Here is a 17,413-nt window from a genome sequence, read left to right as displayed (position 1 = left end):
AAAATGTCCAACTATTTCACTTAAAGCACTAAAGTGCCAATTCTCCATACACAATTTGTATTCAGAGATAAATTAAATGTGAATACTCTGCTTGGAATACCACAAACTAAGATCACTGGAGGAATTTCATCGGTTACCTTTGATCCACAGCCAACTTAAAAAAAAAAAGTTCAGTTAACCAGTATTTTTAGCTTAGCAAGAACCTGGACTGATCTTCACTGTTGACTGTTGAGGTATGACTGCCAACAATTTAAAAACACTTGCTGACAGAAGACAGAAGCCGAATCTCTTGAGGCCTGCAAGTGCCAGGAGATAGATATTGCCATATATGACAAAGATTCCAAAAAGCTCTCTAGGCTCTTATCAGACCGCCATTATGTAAAATGTGCTAAATTAATCATACTTAGAAATCAAAGTGCAAAGTGCAAGTGTCTATAAACTTGCAACAGTGATATATATATATCTATCAGGTGACATGCAGACTCTCTCTCTCTCACACACATACACACACACACACACACACACTCACGCGGGTGCGCACACACACACAATCAGGAACATTCACCCTGAAGAAAACATCAGTAGACATAAGTAACACTCTAACCCCCTACCTCTATAGAGCCTGACATGTGTTCATTCCAAGAAAAGAGACAGATAACTGGACTTTTAAGGGCTGTTGATCTGGAGCACAATAGCTCTTTTTTGTTCAGCTTTCATACACTGCTCTGTTTGCTGTTTAGTTGTGGGAAACACTGTAAGGAATCAGAATCAAAATCATGTGTTTTACTAGATGAAGCCTGATAGTCATAAACACACTAAGAATAAAGTCACTCTGACTAGACACAAAAGTTAGAACACATGAATACAACTTTGGTGATATAGGGAACTATACTGTGTAAGCTTACTGATAGATAGTTACAGTACTAACACCTAAAGTATTTACTTTGGCCTATGTCTGGCTATATCTATGTCTAGTACTGTATATATATAGACTACTGTATGGTCTATGTGTACCAGTTTTATTGTATGGTTCGTTTAGGGTAGAGGTTGTGTAGAAGTGTTAGGACAGCAACTAGCAAATTAAACCATGTGAGGCCCTTTATGTACACAAAATCATGTTACACAACATATGTTAGGCTTTAAACAAACGCAAAAGTCATTTTTGTGTTAGCATATACCTCCAATAATCTCTAAGAGATTCAACACATAAAAGTTATGCCCCAACAATACAACACCATTTCAGCACCCACGGACACAGCAATGTCTAGACACACTATGAGACAGAAATACACATACAAACTGTACCTGGTGTCTGGGGTTTGGAAGCGATGATCACAGGCACTCACAAATAAAGTTAAAGCTGATAACAAACTCCAAGAGTGTGGGCATGTGAGAGAAGAAAGCCTCCTTTGGCATGTGGCATCCAAAAGGGCAAACACACACCAGAGTCGAGCAAGACAGAGATCAGCACTTTTAATCTGCTGCCCCCTGACGTTGTTCAGAGTGAAGCAATGCCACTGCCAAGATGGAACTCAGTAAACACAGCCAGATTGCTCGGGATGGGAGGAGAGCGGAGGAGGAGGAGGAGAGATAAACAGAAGGGGAGGAGAGAAGTGTGAGGGAGGGAGGGAGAGAGGGAGGGATGGAGGGAGGGAGGGAGGATCCCGACACAGAGGCTTACTTTAACGAGAGCTTCCTCTCATCCTAAGCGCCTCTGCCTGTGCCTCCCAGTAGGAGACCACGGTGGGACAATGCTCACATGCAGAGAGAAAAACTGGATACTCCCTTCAGCATAAACACACACACACACACACACACACACACACACACACACACACACAAACACACACACACACAAACACACACACACACACACACACACACACACACACAAACACAAACACACACACACACACACACACACACACACACACACACACACAAACACAAACACACACACACACACACACACGCACACACACACATGTATACACTCTCTCTCTCTCTCTCTCTCTCTCTCTCTCTCTCTCTCTCTCTCTCTCTCTCTCTTACACACACACACACACACTCACACCCACACAAACGGACACACACACATACACACATTCCTAAAATATAAACAGCCTGTATGATTCTTTCCACCCCCTTCCCAAGCTCACAGCATGCATCTGGTAGGTGTAGTTTCTTTTGTTAGCGCACCACATGGCCTCTGATAACTATCTGCAAGAGTATTGTTATTCTTTGAAACGCCATTCAAAAAGGGAATGCATTTGAGCAATGCACTATCCATTTACTCTATGTCAAATGCCTATGATGGACAATACCCCTGATGGCAAAGTTATGTCCAGATGGTCTCAATAAGAATGTGAGCACATTCATATATAGGTCTAATGCGCTGTGGAACAGAGGAGAGAGACAAAATAGATGGAAAATTCCACTTCTGGCTTCCTATTGCACCAAATGCCAAGGGATTGAGCTCAAGTCCTCCTCAGCCGTAGGAATACAAAATTGAATACACAACAGCAGTAGTAATGGTAGTAGCGAGAACCTTCACTTTTGCTTAGGTCTACATAAAAAAAAAACAAATATATAGAGACTCCAGTAAGTACACAATATTTTATCAACTTTTTAACAAGTAGCTGAGCTTTATATGTACATGTTACGTAACATAAGCATGTTGTACGTGCATGTGTATGTGTGTGTGAGCGAGAGTAAGAGAGAGAGAAAGAGAGAGAGAGGGGGGGAAAGGGAGAGAGAGAAAGATAGAGAGAGAGAGAGAGAGTTTAGCAGAGCTCTCCTTGATGGATCGCATCAAGCCCAAATGCCCTAAGCTTTTGTTTGGGCACTGCTTTCTCACTCATCTCTCACTCTAATGGCTCATCTCATTAGAGCCATTAGAGTGCAGAGGGTTTTTCATGAACTGGCAGATTGAGAAGATTACTATCAGGCATCCCATGCAAACCCCATTGTAGTCTCTCATACAAACATGGTGCCCAATGTGAGAGCGTGACCATGGAGCATTTTCACTCGAGTGTTGTCAGTTCAAAGTGTAAACAATCAGTTTTCAGTTTAGAGAGAGAGAGAGAGAGAGACATAAGTATGCATACAGTTTTCAGTATAGCGTAACGTAATTATCAAGCTTATTATGTTTCTGGGTCCAAGATGCAAATTCATAGCAAGGGACTAGGACTGGAACATTCCATAAATACCAGAGACATACATGTGTGCACTTAGAGTGCCCCCACTTTACTGCTTGAGTTTACTGCTATTCTCATTTCATCAGGACTGAAATGCACTCCAAATGCTGCTGGCCAGTGGCATCTGCAACAAGTCACTGAGGACTCGTGGCATCTTTTGGCTTCATGGCTCATCAATTTCTCTGCCATCCAGCTCATCCCATTTTCCACAGCCTGTGCGGGAGTGAAGGAATGACGGAGGTGTTGAAGTAGAGTAAGAAGTAGTTTGGGACTGGCACGCACCGCACAGCATGGGTGGCCAGGGATGGTTCCGTTTCTTTCCTTGGAAAACCTCATTTTTTCCAACTTAGTAAATGAAACAAATAAAAACATGTTGTTGTAGTTATGCACTATGGCATTGTACTGTCACGTAGTTGAACATATGCTGCATATATTACCGCAATGAACTGCAGTCACTTTAAGCAAGCCGAGTGTTTTGTTAAGAGGAGTAAACAAGGTGTTCCATATGATACGCCCCCACCCCCACCCCCAAGGATTAGGTGTTTACTGTCCCTTACTGCATTCTGACCATTAGTAGGCGACAGACTGAAGAGCTCTTCAGTTTCATTCTCCTGACCTTTGACCCTGTGGCCAGGTCACACTTATCCTGTTTTGCCCATAGGGCAGGAGAGCAGCTTTGATGACTGAATGATCCCCTGACCTGAACATGTATGATCAAAGCTGACTCAGTACGACAGGATGGAGATAAATCTAGCATGTGCAGTTTGAAAGTGTTAACAGCTACATTCTGCGCAAGAACATGCTTCCTGGATGTGCACATGTTGGCCTACTATAACCCCACATATCTCATTTGATGTTTTAGAAGTTGTGAAGACTGATGCAATCTATTCTACAAAATGTCCAAAAAGAACAGCCGTGCCTTATATTATAAAGAACACCTTATATGTATATCTGAATGTGCTTAGTTAAAAGTTTTAGCAGATAGAAGTTGTCTTTTATTAGTCCAATTTTTTTATGTTTAACATATTCCAAATGAATTTAATGACTGTTGTCAAAAAACATCAATCTCAGAGTAGAGGCGAGATGTCGGTGGTAATATGAGCTGCACATGAATGCAAAAGCACTAGTGGTGGGAGCCAGAGAGGCTCACCGAATATCCAACCAAGATGTGGAATTCGGTTACTTCCCCTCCAAAACACTCACTCAGTTCAACAGCTCAACATTTGATCCCCGTCGACGACACTGATATTAAACAAACTCCTTTGCTTTCAGATGGATATTTGGAATATGTTAAACCTTTGCCACGCTCACAGTGTCCTGTTGCACATCTGCTGTAGAGGTCAACGACCGATCACTTTGACCTTGGCCGTGTTTTATTTTGAGACGGCAATTTTAGACAGTCATTAAATTATCAGGCAACTTAAAGTGCTAAAGAGCCTCAACAATAAATAAACATCTTCAGGTAATAGTGGGATGGTTATTTTCATAACAATTGAGCATTTTATCATAAAAGCATCACATTTGGTAGAGAAATTCACAAAGGGGGTGTGATCAGATTTAGAATTGTAAGCAACTCGGATTTGGACCCTGGGGCCAAGATGTCCATTTTTCAAAATGGCAGACAAATATGGATTTTAGGTGGAAAAGGATAGAACAATATTTATCTCACCATAAATCAATCAAATAGGTCAAAAGAAACTTATTGATGTTAAATTTAAGACTGTACTAGGAACACAATAGAGAGTAAGGATATTATCGGAAAACAAGTCCCGACAGAGCTAACAGGACCAGGTCTTGCTTCGTCCTAAAGGGACATATTTTCTGATAATGACCGGTGGCCAATACATTATCCGGCTTATTATACGACTACTTACAAAACAAGAAAAGAAACTTCTCGACCCGTGAAAAGAAAACGACTTTTGTTATCGATATGTGGCTTCCGCTGAGAAAACAAATAGTTCCCCACACAAATAGACTAACAGGCCCATGAACAACAACAGCAAAGGTTAAATTAGACTAAACACCAAAAAGATGCAAACAGATGGAGAGTTGATCATTGACTGTTTCTGCTCATTGACTTTATCGCCCCCTACAGTCCCACATTTGCAGGTACAAGTGAGACAACTGAGATGTTTTTGTGTAAAGTGTAAAATGATCAATGTTGATTGTGGTTGTCGAACATATTGAGTTTTGAATTTTCAGAAGTCAACTAGCCAACTAGTTCAAATAACAGAAAACATGTCATCAGTGATACAACACTGAAAATGGACTTTTATCCTTACTTCTAAAAAACTGAAATAAATTATAGCATACATCCAAATAGGTCAGTATGGGTTTGTGATTGTAATTGCATATGTAAAGATAGAATACAATAGTGTGAATTATGCAAGGTATTGTGGTATCCATGATAGTAACAATGTTATATAAGACCTAAAACTACCCAAAGTTGCAATGTAACTTTCAAAACAAAGAATGTGCAGTTGTCTAAGTACTAAAGAATAATATGTAATATTATTATAAAAAGCTGCACTTGCCATAAATTAACTTTTGTATCAGATAATACAGCAGTCTGTCATATTGGCAACAAATTGTGAGGTTTTGAATTGAGTCTTGCGCAAATGAGCAGTTTGTTTTCATTTCACGTTTAGAGGGAAAGGTTTAATTATGAAAATCTCTAAATGGAAAAATTAATCTAACATAATCAACATAATTTCAGAACAACACAATGCAAGATGACTTGTGTAATAACAAAGTAAGACTGTCAGATGACAGGAAATGACAAGTAATTGATTTAGTCTCTTCTTTTTGCCATCATCACCTTATGCCTCCCCCCACTCCCTGAGGGGTGGCACAGGAAATGCCACTCATGAAAACATCCACAGAGGATGCCATGCTTCTCCAAACAGGACATTCCCCACCCATCATCGCTGCCCTTCCGTTACGCTCAGCCACCATAGAACCTTATCCAAACCACATCTTGTGCCATTGATATCCAGAAGGCCAGTCCAAGTTTGGGGAAACGTTGATAAGACCGCTCCAGAATGAACTATAGTATAGCTTCCATAGTGTATCTATATTATGTAACTTTTGTATACTGTGTATTGTCATTTGGCATTGCCTCTGTAGATCTCTGTTGCTCTGTACAATTGGAACAAACTTTCCCAATACCTATCTGCATTTAACCAACACATGGATTGCCAAATTAGCTCAGGTCCAACTGTATGTGCTGTAGATGCTATAAGGCGGAGCTCCTTGAAATGAAAAGCTTCGGTAATAATGATTGACTCTAAAGTATTTGTAGGCCCTTGGTTGAAGGTTTTTAACAGAAAATAATTAAAGTAGCCTGATTAAAAAACATAAATAGCAAAATAAATATCATAACCCCATTACCTTTCCCTTCGATTTATCTTTCAAACACATTACAGGAGTATAGTGTGCCATGTGGTCTTAGGTATGCTCAGACACCAGGTACGCCATGCACTAGACCCGTTACAGTTTGTATACCAGGAGAAAGTGGGCGTGGACGATGCCATCACTTATCTTCTACACAGGACACATTCCCACCTAGACAAGGGGAAAAGTGCTGTGAGAATCATGTTCTTTGATTTCTCAAGTGCTTTTAACACCATCCAACCCCTCAGACTGGGAGACAAGCTCTTACAGATGGGTGTGGACGCTCACCTGGTAACCTGGATTACAGATTCGTCAGACTGAAGAACTGTCTCTCTGACACTGTGATCAGCAGCACCGGAGCGGCACAGGGAACTGTGCTCTCTCCAGTCCTGTTCACCCTGTACACATTTGACTTCTGCTACAACACTGAGTCATGCCACATGCAGAAGTTTTCTGACGATACTGCAATTGTGGGGTGTATCAGGAACGGGCAGGAGGAGGAGTACAGGAGCCTGGTGGAGGACTTTGTGCAATGGTGCAAACTCAATCATCTCCAACTCAACATTTCAAAGACCAAGGAGATGGTGGTGGATTTCCGCAGGTCTAAGCCCACTCTGCAACCAGTCTCCATTGATGGGGTCAATGTCGAGGTGGTAAGCACCTACAAGTACCTGGGTCTCCACCTTGACAATAAACTGGACTGGTCAGCCAACACCGACAAACTCTACAAGAAAGGGCAGAGCAGGCTGTACTTCCTGAGGAGGCTGCGCTCCTTCAATGTGTGCAGCAAGCTCCTCAGGATGTTCTACCAGTCTGTTGTTGCCAGCGTCCTCTTCTATGCAGTGGTATGTTGGGGAGGAAGCACAAAGAAGAAGGATGCGGGGCGACTTGACAGGCTGGTAAGGAAAGCTGGCTCTGTAGTGGGAGCTGAACTGGAGTGCATCACTTCAATATCTGACAAAAGGACCCTGAACAAACTGATCAACATCTTGGACAATGAGTGTCATCCACTCCACAGCATTATTGTTAAGCAGAAGAGCCTGATCAGCTGGAGACTTCGCTCACTGCCTTGCACAACAGACAGACTGAGAAAGTCATTCGTCCCCAGGGCCATTGAACTGTTCAATGCTTCACTTAAGGGAAGAGGAGAAATAGACTTCTCTGCATAGTCTGTCTGCCTCATCACCACCTCCATGTCTTGAACTGTCTGTCCACTAGCCACTTTTTACCACTGTCTTCTGCCTCACTGTTTGCGTGCTATACTGTATTAGCACATATGCACAACCCCTCCCTCCATGCCACAGCCGAACTGTGACCACACTTATACCTTCCTTAATATAGTTATATATATATAGATATATAGACTTTATTCTTGCACTGTTGCACTGTTTGACTTACTCATTTGCACCATCACCATGACACTCATTCACACAGAGCACCTTACCTTACCTTACCTTATGCACAGAGAATCACAGGCTCAGTCCCTGCCTCAGTCATTGCAAGCGCATCTTGTTTGATTAATCACCCACTATGTGGATACTGTTTTTTTAGAATTGTGTTATTTAGTATAATTTGTATTTTAGTATATTTAGTATTTAGTATATATTTATCTTCTACTGTCCTTATTGCTTAGTTGTGTTTTTATATTATATACTTTTAATTACTTTCTGCTGTTAGTGAATGTGTGTGTGTGTGTTGTCTGTATGCTACTGTGACCTTGAATTTCCCCTGTGGATCAATAAAGTATCTATCTATCTATCTATCTATCTATCTATCTATCTATCTATCTATCTATCTATCTATCTAGTGTGGGGCTAGCTAAAGACTAAATAAATAAAATATAAACTTTGGAGATGACATTATCACTACAAGTTATCCATTGCAAAAAACTTGCTCTAGCTTGAAATGCTTGAAATTTAAAATGTGTTCAAAATGTACACTCCATTTGAAATGTTTAGATAGAACCTCCAGCACATGCTGGCCTTGTACACCTTCTGCCACTGAATATATAACCGAATAATAACCGATTGAAGCTTATGCAAAGGTTACACAGCATTTGTAATACACTGATGACGTCTGAAGCGTTTTTGAGCCTCTCAGCTGTCTCAAAGTTAAAATTGTCCTCAGCGTAGCATCTGTCGCACTGGCCAGTGCTTGTATCCGGTGGTCCAGATGCCTGGGAATAAAGCCATGTCACTCTCAAACAGTGCCGTAACCTCCAGTTCATTCTCACCCCTAAGCTGATCTGTTCTTTGAGGGTCAGCAGTGAGATTCTGGTGCACTGGCTCACATTCCATTCCTCAGATATGAAGACTCAGGAATGAAGGGGGAAACACTCACAAATTCTTTCCCTTCATTGCTGTATTAAGACCAATTAAAATCATAGTTATGGAAAATAGATCCGCTCATTGCAGCTGTAGGCAAGTCGAACACCCTGCATTGCTAGTCACTGAATGTCCCGTGATGGGACAAGAACCAGGGGGATCAAGGTGCTAGAAGATGTCGCTGAAAACCTCAATCTTCTGGCTACTGCATTCATGGAAAGTGGAAGCTTCAGAAAACACATAAGGAACACATTTTGGTCCTCTTTATTTTCAAGGGAGAATTGAGAGGCTGTTTGTGGCATGTGTTAAAAGGCTTAGGAAACAGCTGTCTCTTATTGTCCTCAAACAATAATATATAGTAATAGTAATAGTCAAGTATAAAATAAGTGATTTTCTTATTTACTAAGAGAAATCTTCCCTTAATCTAGGATTTCCGTTTTGTGTGGCTTCCGTGGCCCTGTGTGATACAAACATTATGCAATATCCTAATCCTATTGCCAATGTAGAGGTGTTTGTGATCTTGAGTGGTGCTATGATATAAGAAAATCCCATTACGTAAGGCAGATAAATCCTTCAACATACTCACTGTACTATATGCTGAGGGAACAAGAAGTTGTCAGCAAATTCACACCATGCTGATGTAAATGTTCCATATGCTGCTTGCTATAGTTAAAACTGTGTTGGTGGCACGATACCGGTATTTATAGTATAACATAGCAATATAAGTAAAGTTGCCCTCTCTTCTGCAATTGCATATAACAGTAGTCTCAGCTAAATATTTCTATGGCATTTTTGTGTATGACACAGGTTATGTGCAGCCCCATCTGCTAGGTTTCCCCTCTGATTTATGTCCACCAGGAGGTTTGAGAGATTGCTGGTTTCTTACTTTGTGGTTTTACCGTCATAACTCAATATATGAAATTCCCAGATGAGAATGAAGCAGAGAAATGCTTCATGTGTCATGCCAATTCCTGCACTTTACATTCATGGAAATATGAACAGCAAGTCTGCAGCTGTTGTTGTGCATGTTGGAAAGGAAAACACCTTCTTCATTTGATATAATGATGTATGTATAGGCTGTTTCCAGAATTAAAAGACAGAAGTTTGGTGTCACACAAAATGTGTGTTCGCTGATTACACAAAACCATGTCACTGAGCATGCACTCTAAAAACATCCTTGATGTATGGCAGTGATTAAACAGAGAAAAGATGTGTTTGTGTAGTGTACCCTACTCTTTGGTCTAATTACTGTTATAAACTGTTTGCATCTGGCCAGCATCATGTGCACACAAACAAGTAAATGGTGGTAATGAATCATTTATAAAGTTTCATCAAATCAACTTAAAATTAAATTAACCTAAATAAATAATTTCTCAGCTACAAAGACTTTTGAGCTCTGAATGTTGTAAAGCAGCAATAGATGACAGTTCTCACACCACACTGTAACTCTTGTTGCGTGACCCTAATGATGACCATGATGTAGCAATTACAGACTTTTTCTTGACTTCTCCAATTCTCCCATTCATATTCCTTTTCTTTTGGCATATGGCTGTCGTTAAATTTCACATCATCCAAAGACATTAGGCAATTGCCTATGCACCAGACAACATTACATAGACTTTCCAGTTGAGATATTTCTCTAAGGATTACTACAAATGCTGGTGAATTATTGGGAGTGTAAAAAATATTTATTCTCTTGGATGTGCACCTACCCACCTAATCCATCAAAGCGCATTAGCACTGAGGCCCCCTCAGCACTGGTTGTTGAATAGAGCCAATCCATTACACGCACTGCGCTTGTTTTTGTTCAGTACTCAGCAGCCAAATGGCTCTTACTACTTTGGTAGAAAAAAAAAATATTGAAAAAGGTTCCAGGTTTATTTTCTTTATCTACCATGAGGACTAAAGCTATCTCAGCTGGAAACGACTGGAAATTCTCCATTCCATCACAGAATTCAGGTATTGTTATGCAATAAGATCTTAGTGCAAACAGAAATCTGAGATAAAGGCATGGTCTAAAGTCAAAAAAATACATCAGTGGGTTTTCAATGCAAGTGTGAAATGTAATAAGAAAATATTTGCTTTTCAAAGTATTTGTTGTGAGTGCTGAAGCATGAGAATTTGTAGGTTCATGAAAGATTCACAAAGGCGCTTGAGTTTACTAAGTAATTACATTTCTGTGGCTAAAAGTGACCCATTCACTGACAGTGCAGGTATCCCCCTCTACAATATTCATGGTACACTTACAGCATATTACCAAGCAAGGACCCCATACTGAACTATGATGTTGGATATATAATTTGAGCCAGTGCTTTAAAATGACCACATTGATCTTAAATTTAAATAACAAACAGCTATAAACATACATAAAGTCAAGACGCTTAAGATTACCAAGCATTTCTGTCACATACTATGGAGTTTAGAATGGTCTTGGATGATTGATAGAGTATGAGATGATTGCAGAACTTACCACATAGTAGAACTGCATGTCCTGACGGACTGGATTTTCCATCTGCATCACTCTAGACGGGGGTCCATCCGATCCCACATAGAATAAAACCATAACAGAGCAAACGTTGCTTTTTCTCTCTCTTCCTCAGTTTGGCCTCTCTTGCACTTGTTGTCAGCTCCCAGGATCTGAGCTCTTAAGCGCAAGATCAAGATCCACCTTTACTTCCTTCCTGGTACCACTTTCATTCTGCGTTTCTCTGTATATTTAAACATGAGAGTCCCATTCGTTGAGAGCAGAGAGCGGAGAGCTGCATGTGTTTTGGCTCTCACAGGTCACTGTTGTTCCTCTGGCTTGATGTTGAGCACTTCCTGGAGCGAGTGGTGCATGTGCAAATGTATGAGTGTGTGTGTGTGTGTGTGTGTGTGTCTGTGTGTGTGAGTCCTGATAAAAGCCAGTGTCTTGCTGCTGCAGCAGCACCAGTGGAGCACGCTCAGTGCAGTCTGTCAGCCACAGGAAATGTGCCTGTGGCGACTGGGAGCCTACCATGCGAGATCAGAGTTCCCGCCTCTAACGTACGGATCAGGCAAATAGAACTCTCATCTGCCTCTCTGCAACTGTTTTAAATACAGTCTTCATTTCGTCCTACTCCATAGATTTGTATAGATCAGTATCCTTATTTATGTGTTGTTCACTTTGGACGTCCACTATGTATCATCGTTGAGTGCAGTAGCCATTACATTGTATATCAAGTTAAGCATAAGTGGCCTCAGCTGGGATTGTTTGACCTTTAAGCTTGACCCTCCAGGTGAAGGTCAGAGATAATCCTTACACTATGGTAACAAATTATGTTCTCATAATCCTCAGAACACAGCAGGTGGTTTTAGGAGTGATTTCCATGGTTTAAGGGAGAAACTTCTTTTTTGGCAAAAACTAATATGTGAGGTGGGTTTGCCACAGTACTCTGTAGTACCTCACTGACTGCACAAACTCAACACATTCAAGTGCATCGTTTGTCCAAGAGGGTGCGGTATTGGTCCATAATTCACTACAAGGGATGCTCTTACATAAGTTTGTTTTGGAATAAATAATGGGTTGTTACGACTTCCTCTTATATTTGTTCTTTTTTTTCTCAGGGTCTTTTGAACTTCAGGAGCACTTTTATTTTACAAATGAAACCTTTTTTCTCTCGTTGCTTTTTCTAATCTCCCTTTTCTTACTTTTTGAAGCCCCTGCATCTTTCAGTCATTTGTGCAAGGTTTTACCGCATTTCATGACATGCACTGACAGTTAAATGAATGGTATAGTGAAGAAGTCATCAGTGTTTAAAGCAAGAAAAATTACTGCAAAGAAAGACATTACACAAGAAAAATAATTTATTTTATATCTTTATACATTAGCAAGGCATAGCTGCTTTTATATCTCACAGCTACATTTTCCTTACTGTTTTGTTGACAGATATTTAATAACATGTTGAGTTTTTAAATATGTTCTTCCAATGATAAAAATAACAAAAATATAATTCCCAGTTAATATCTCACTAACCCACCCTCCTTGCTGCATGTCTACACATAGGGGTAAAGATTCTTTTTTCTATAAAGCTTATCTGTTTTGGCAGATTTGTTAGGACATTGCACAGCAAGAGAGCACTTTGTGCTATTCCACCTCTGAAGTACAATTCTATTTCTGTGTTAAATTCTTCTCTATAGATTCGGTCAAGTGGCCCTCACTGTAACATCTGCTATATACATGCTATATTTGCGGCTGTCATAGAATTCTGTATTTTAGAATGTTCATGATAGCTTCACAACAATCACATAATCATTTAAAAAGCTTTCATCCTTCTTTGATTCAGAGGTTGCAGAAGGTTCATAAAGCATTTTCATTTCTTCTTCCTCCGCACGTCTTTTGTCTCATCCCCCTCTTTTACTCCTCTCCTCTCCTCCTTAGCCTTTCCTGTGTGCTACACGCATGCGGGACAACAGTCCCATTGGGAATTATAAATCACTTTTAAATGCATCCCCGCGAGTCTCATCTAAGAACACAGAGGGAGGTGAAGGGCCAGGCAAAGAGAGGGAACAAATGAAAGAGTAACAGACAAGGCTGGCAAACCCAGACAAGGTCCTCTCACGTCAATACTGTACACTCATGTTTCATGGAAACACAGCTTGTTTAAAAAGCCTCTGTACCATTATATGTTCTCCCCCTCCGATTCTGAAAAACACAATACTATGATTAATCAGGCAGGTCCCTATGTCATAATAATCATAAAGTTTACTAACACAAGCCAGGCCGTATGGATTTTCAAAATATTATTTGAAATGCCACAGCTGGCCTACTGGGACTGTGGTCTGCACAAGAATATGATTAACAATATTTTAAGCATTTCTTTCCCTATCAAGGAACAATGTTTGGCTTCTTGTAGAGCTTTTGTGCATGTCTGTATTCTGTTATTCAGTTTGTGCATACTATACTGAACATGCACAAACTTACTGTTTCTTCCTCTCCCTCTCTCTTCATCCCTCTCTCACGTTCTTTCTTTTTCTCTCCCATTTCCTGTTTCTTCTGTGCCTTCCTTCATGTACCCATGAACGTGTTGTTGACAGTAAAAGATTGTAGCACAGAGTTCACAATAGCAGTTATTTGAGAGTAGTTATCATTAAAAGAGACTCAGCAGACTCCTACGGAAGTGCAATACCAAGGCATTTCAAACACAGGGCTTCATGCCAGATCACAAGGCAAACAAACACTGTGTGCCAGCTTTTTTTTGTCATTTTCTAAACAATTAAAACAAACTTCACAGAATTGAGATCAATTACATCTTTGTTTCTTTCTTCTAGTCCTCTTTTTTCTTGAATATTTGAAAAGGAAAGTCAAGGCTTTCCTAATACTGTGAGTTTCCTTTTTTGTCATGGTATTACAGTAACAGTCAAATAATTTTCTGTGGACGCTTCATCTCTTAGACACTAGATGGCGCTCTGACTCAATAGCACCAGGATTCTGTCTTCTTCTGAGTCAAAGAGTCGAAGCAGTTCATTGACAGAATCACACTTCAGCATGGAGGGGTGCGAAATCTCAACAAACAGATTGCAAGTACCGGTCAACAACATATAAGAATGGTGAGACCAGTAAGCTACATGTCTAATCATTTTGCTTCTAGCAATAATCTGCGTTTAGTGTGAGAGATGGCAGTTATAAGTGAAGACACATATAACTCTCTGAGAAATTAAAAAAACATGTTCTCCATCCAGCTCCTATAGGGTAACTCTGCTCTTCTGACCTGACCAGGGGCCATTGGTAACACTCTTGATTGGTTGGAGACACCTGATGGAGCTACATCAATAGCATTATGATTACACTGACAGCAATCAGGTGTGTGCTTAAAGATTGACAAGAACTATTTTCCATGCAAAGGGGTTCAAGGAGCAGGATCCAGACCCCCTGTCCTAAACCCATCTGTAGTTCTGATTCAGAGTCTGATTGGTGCATTTTTCTGTAAGCAAGAATACTCAACAAATAAAGCAATGAATCTCTAGAGCCAATATCTGGGTGCAACAATGAGTTATGATAGCACCTTTGGAGGGAGGCTTAAAAGAAGAGAGGAAGGGGAAAGAAACTCAAAGCTTAAGCTGACTGTTCAGGGCCAGCCTTGCTTGTCCTCCTGGTTTCTCTGTGTGTTCAATTGTATGCTCTCTATTTTTAGAGACCTGGCACACTTGGACCTATCACCATATTGGGTCTCCTGAGATTTGCGAAACCCCTGAGTGAGTCACCCCTCAGACAGCCTTTGGACCGTCTCAGCGTCCAAACAAGGAAAACCCATTTCCTACCCACTCTCCAGCCGGAACCTGTTTCCATCTAGCCCTGATTAACCTTTCTTGGTCCACTGTTTGAAGTGTTGGCATGGCAGTTCAGTCACAGTTTTGACAGTTCAGATAAAAGTTTGGGCTTCTCCTTGTTAGTGTGTTCAGTCACAGAAGTTCACACGAGTACTGAATTGCCATTGTTTGGCAGTATGGGAAAGATCCATTTGTTATCAGGTTATCAGGTGTTGCATATTGTGTTGGAGTGCTTTAATCCGGAGAGTGTGAAGATTCCTTCCATAGGCAGTTTCCATTGGCCACAAAACGCACAATTACACACAATCATTTTGTGTCTCTTAGATTAAACAGATCTGTAGATAAGTTAATGAATGTATGTATAGCTTTATACAGATTAACTGATATCCAAAAAGATGTGTATATGGCATTTTCTTTTAGTCTGACAAAATAATAGATATCTGTTCTGTATTTCCTTTGACTGAGAAAAGTGCTTTATCTTAAGGGGTTTGGGGTGTTGCATCCTCGCACACTTAATGGAATGTGTGTGAAAACTTGCTTGAATTTTATGTGAGATGCATAATCTATTTTTCAAGCAAAAAATCTCTTCCTCTCATTTCTTCTGTCCTGCAGGCACAAAATTGATTCATTTGATTTTGGCCACTTAGGGCAATTTTGGTCTTTAAAGTGTATAGTTTAGTACCCAAATATTACCACGGCAGATGTTTTCAGTTCCATTTAAAAAAGACTTTTGCATGACTTGCTGTGTACATTCTCAAGAGAATCAGAGGGTGACTTGTCGATTTCAAAAATCCTCCATCAAATAGAAGATCCATCTACTGGGTAAATGAAAAAATCTCCACCACTACGGAAAACATTAGCCAGTGAAATGGTGAAATCAAAATAAGCAATGAGCACTTGTGTTTCATATGAGCATCCAGACTTTGTGGGTTCCTAATAAATTGTTCTTTTTTCGCCTGGTCGAGTGGAACAAGGGGACACACCTTCAAAATTCAGACTCAGAGCTTACAGCAGGTTGCCCTTCAGTCTTCGAGTGGTTTGGACGGATTGGTCACTGTTGAGTCTGGGTCAGGCTGGGAGAACTCTGTGACGCGGCGTGCCAGCGGGTTTGTGCTCTTGAGAAGCTCCATGGCGGAGACGCGAGTTCCACTGCTGGACTTGCTGCCCTTCTTCTGCAGCAGAGCCATGAAGTTCTCATTCCTCAGACTGGACCTTGGTGTGCTGCCCAGAGTTAGAGTCCGCAGATGGTCGCTGCTGTTGCTCTTCACTGGAGAGATGAGACTCTGCCGACTGCCAAAGGAGTCCACTGGTTCTTTGCGGCCAAGAACCTTTCGCTTGGACCTGAATGAAAACGATAAATTGTTAGTGCTGTTCTTATTAATGGGCTTTGGCGTCACTGCTGTATATGAATGCATGTCCATACTCATGTCACATCCACATGGTCAACACCAGGGGGCACAAGAGAGCTCACAACACTCTACTCGGCCCATGCCCTCTCATGGGCTTTTGTGAGTATTTTACTTTGCAGTTTGACTTTTGAGCCATTTTTGTTGCCTTTTGATCTGTAATGTGAATGTTTACTTAAAGAAAGGCTGTGATCACTTGATTGGGACTATTTTCACTTTTTTCTAGGGGAATTAAGAACCGTTTCTTTACATTTGTCACACAATCTTTGTGAGTACTGGAATTCCTTTTTTGTGCTGGACAAACTTCCCAAAGAACACTGTTTGGATTCTGACCTTTTGCATTACAGTTTACTGGCTCTTGTGTTCCTTCCTGTTTGTAAATAATTGAGAACTCTTTGGTTTTCAGAGTATATTTTGAACCGTGTTTTGATTAACTATCACTGAGGATCTTCGTCCTGAACCCTTGCCAAAGCCTTTGCCTTTGTTGAACTTTGAACAAATTAAACTCTACTCTGAACTTTATCCGTTGTCTGCAAGTGCACCTCCCATCTGAGTTGTGGCACATATACATCACAAGTGTAGAAGCTTGTGGCTACATGTCTGTAATCAGTTGTGTGCCGTACCGGTGAATGATGGTGAAGAGGTCCTCAGTGGTGTGAGTTGTGGGAGTGGGAGTTAAAACATCATCTTCTGTCTCCTCAGTTATGTGTAGCTCATTCTTATCTCCGACGGAGCTGTTTGCCTCCATAGGGCTTTCTGGGACTTCTGGGGAAAAATAGACATAAATTAGCCAACACCGATGATG

The 17,413-nt window shown here is 40.7% G+C and overlaps 2 protein-coding genes across 7 annotated transcripts in view; both read right to left on the bottom strand.

Moving 5' to 3' along the window:
- Positions 1–11,859, bottom strand: part of arhgap36 (Rho GTPase activating protein 36) — a 33,484-nt gene extending 21,625 nt beyond the window's left edge. Inside the window, exon 1 of one of the 2 annotated variants that reach the window (XM_042069564.1) lies at positions 11,385–11,859. In XM_042069564.1, the coding sequence (XP_041925498.1) occupies positions 11,385–11,477 (93 nt within the window). In that variant the 5' untranslated portion in view covers positions 11,478–11,859. Of the gene's footprint in view, positions 1–1,305; positions 1,551–11,384 lie in introns of those variants that run through there. The other variant, XM_042069565.1, reaches the window with a different exon arrangement.
- An 862-nt stretch (positions 11,860–12,721) lies between these two features.
- nhsl2 (NHS-like 2) overlaps positions 12,722–17,413 on the bottom strand; it is a 56,617-nt gene continuing 51,925 nt past the window's right edge. For 4 of the 5 annotated variants that reach the window (XM_042069095.1, XM_042069097.1, XM_042069098.1 and 1 more), the window contains exons 6-7: positions 17,232–17,373; positions 12,722–16,543 (exon numbers count right to left, since the gene is read on the bottom strand). In XM_042069095.1, coding sequence (XP_041925029.1) covers positions 16,225–16,543; positions 17,232–17,373 — 461 coding nt within the window. In that variant the 3' untranslated portion in view covers positions 12,722–16,224. The remainder of the gene's footprint in view (positions 16,544–17,231; positions 17,374–17,413) is intronic. The other variant, XM_042069096.1, reaches the window with a different exon arrangement.

Source organism: Alosa sapidissima, chromosome 18 (assembly GCF_018492685.1).
Source record: "Alosa sapidissima isolate fAloSap1 chromosome 18, fAloSap1.pri, whole genome shotgun sequence".
NCBI classification, from domain to species: Eukaryota; Metazoa; Chordata; class Actinopteri; order Clupeiformes; family Clupeidae; genus Alosa; species Alosa sapidissima.
Note: the sequence above shows the minus strand (reverse complement) of the source record. Positions and strands in the feature narration are given on the sequence as shown.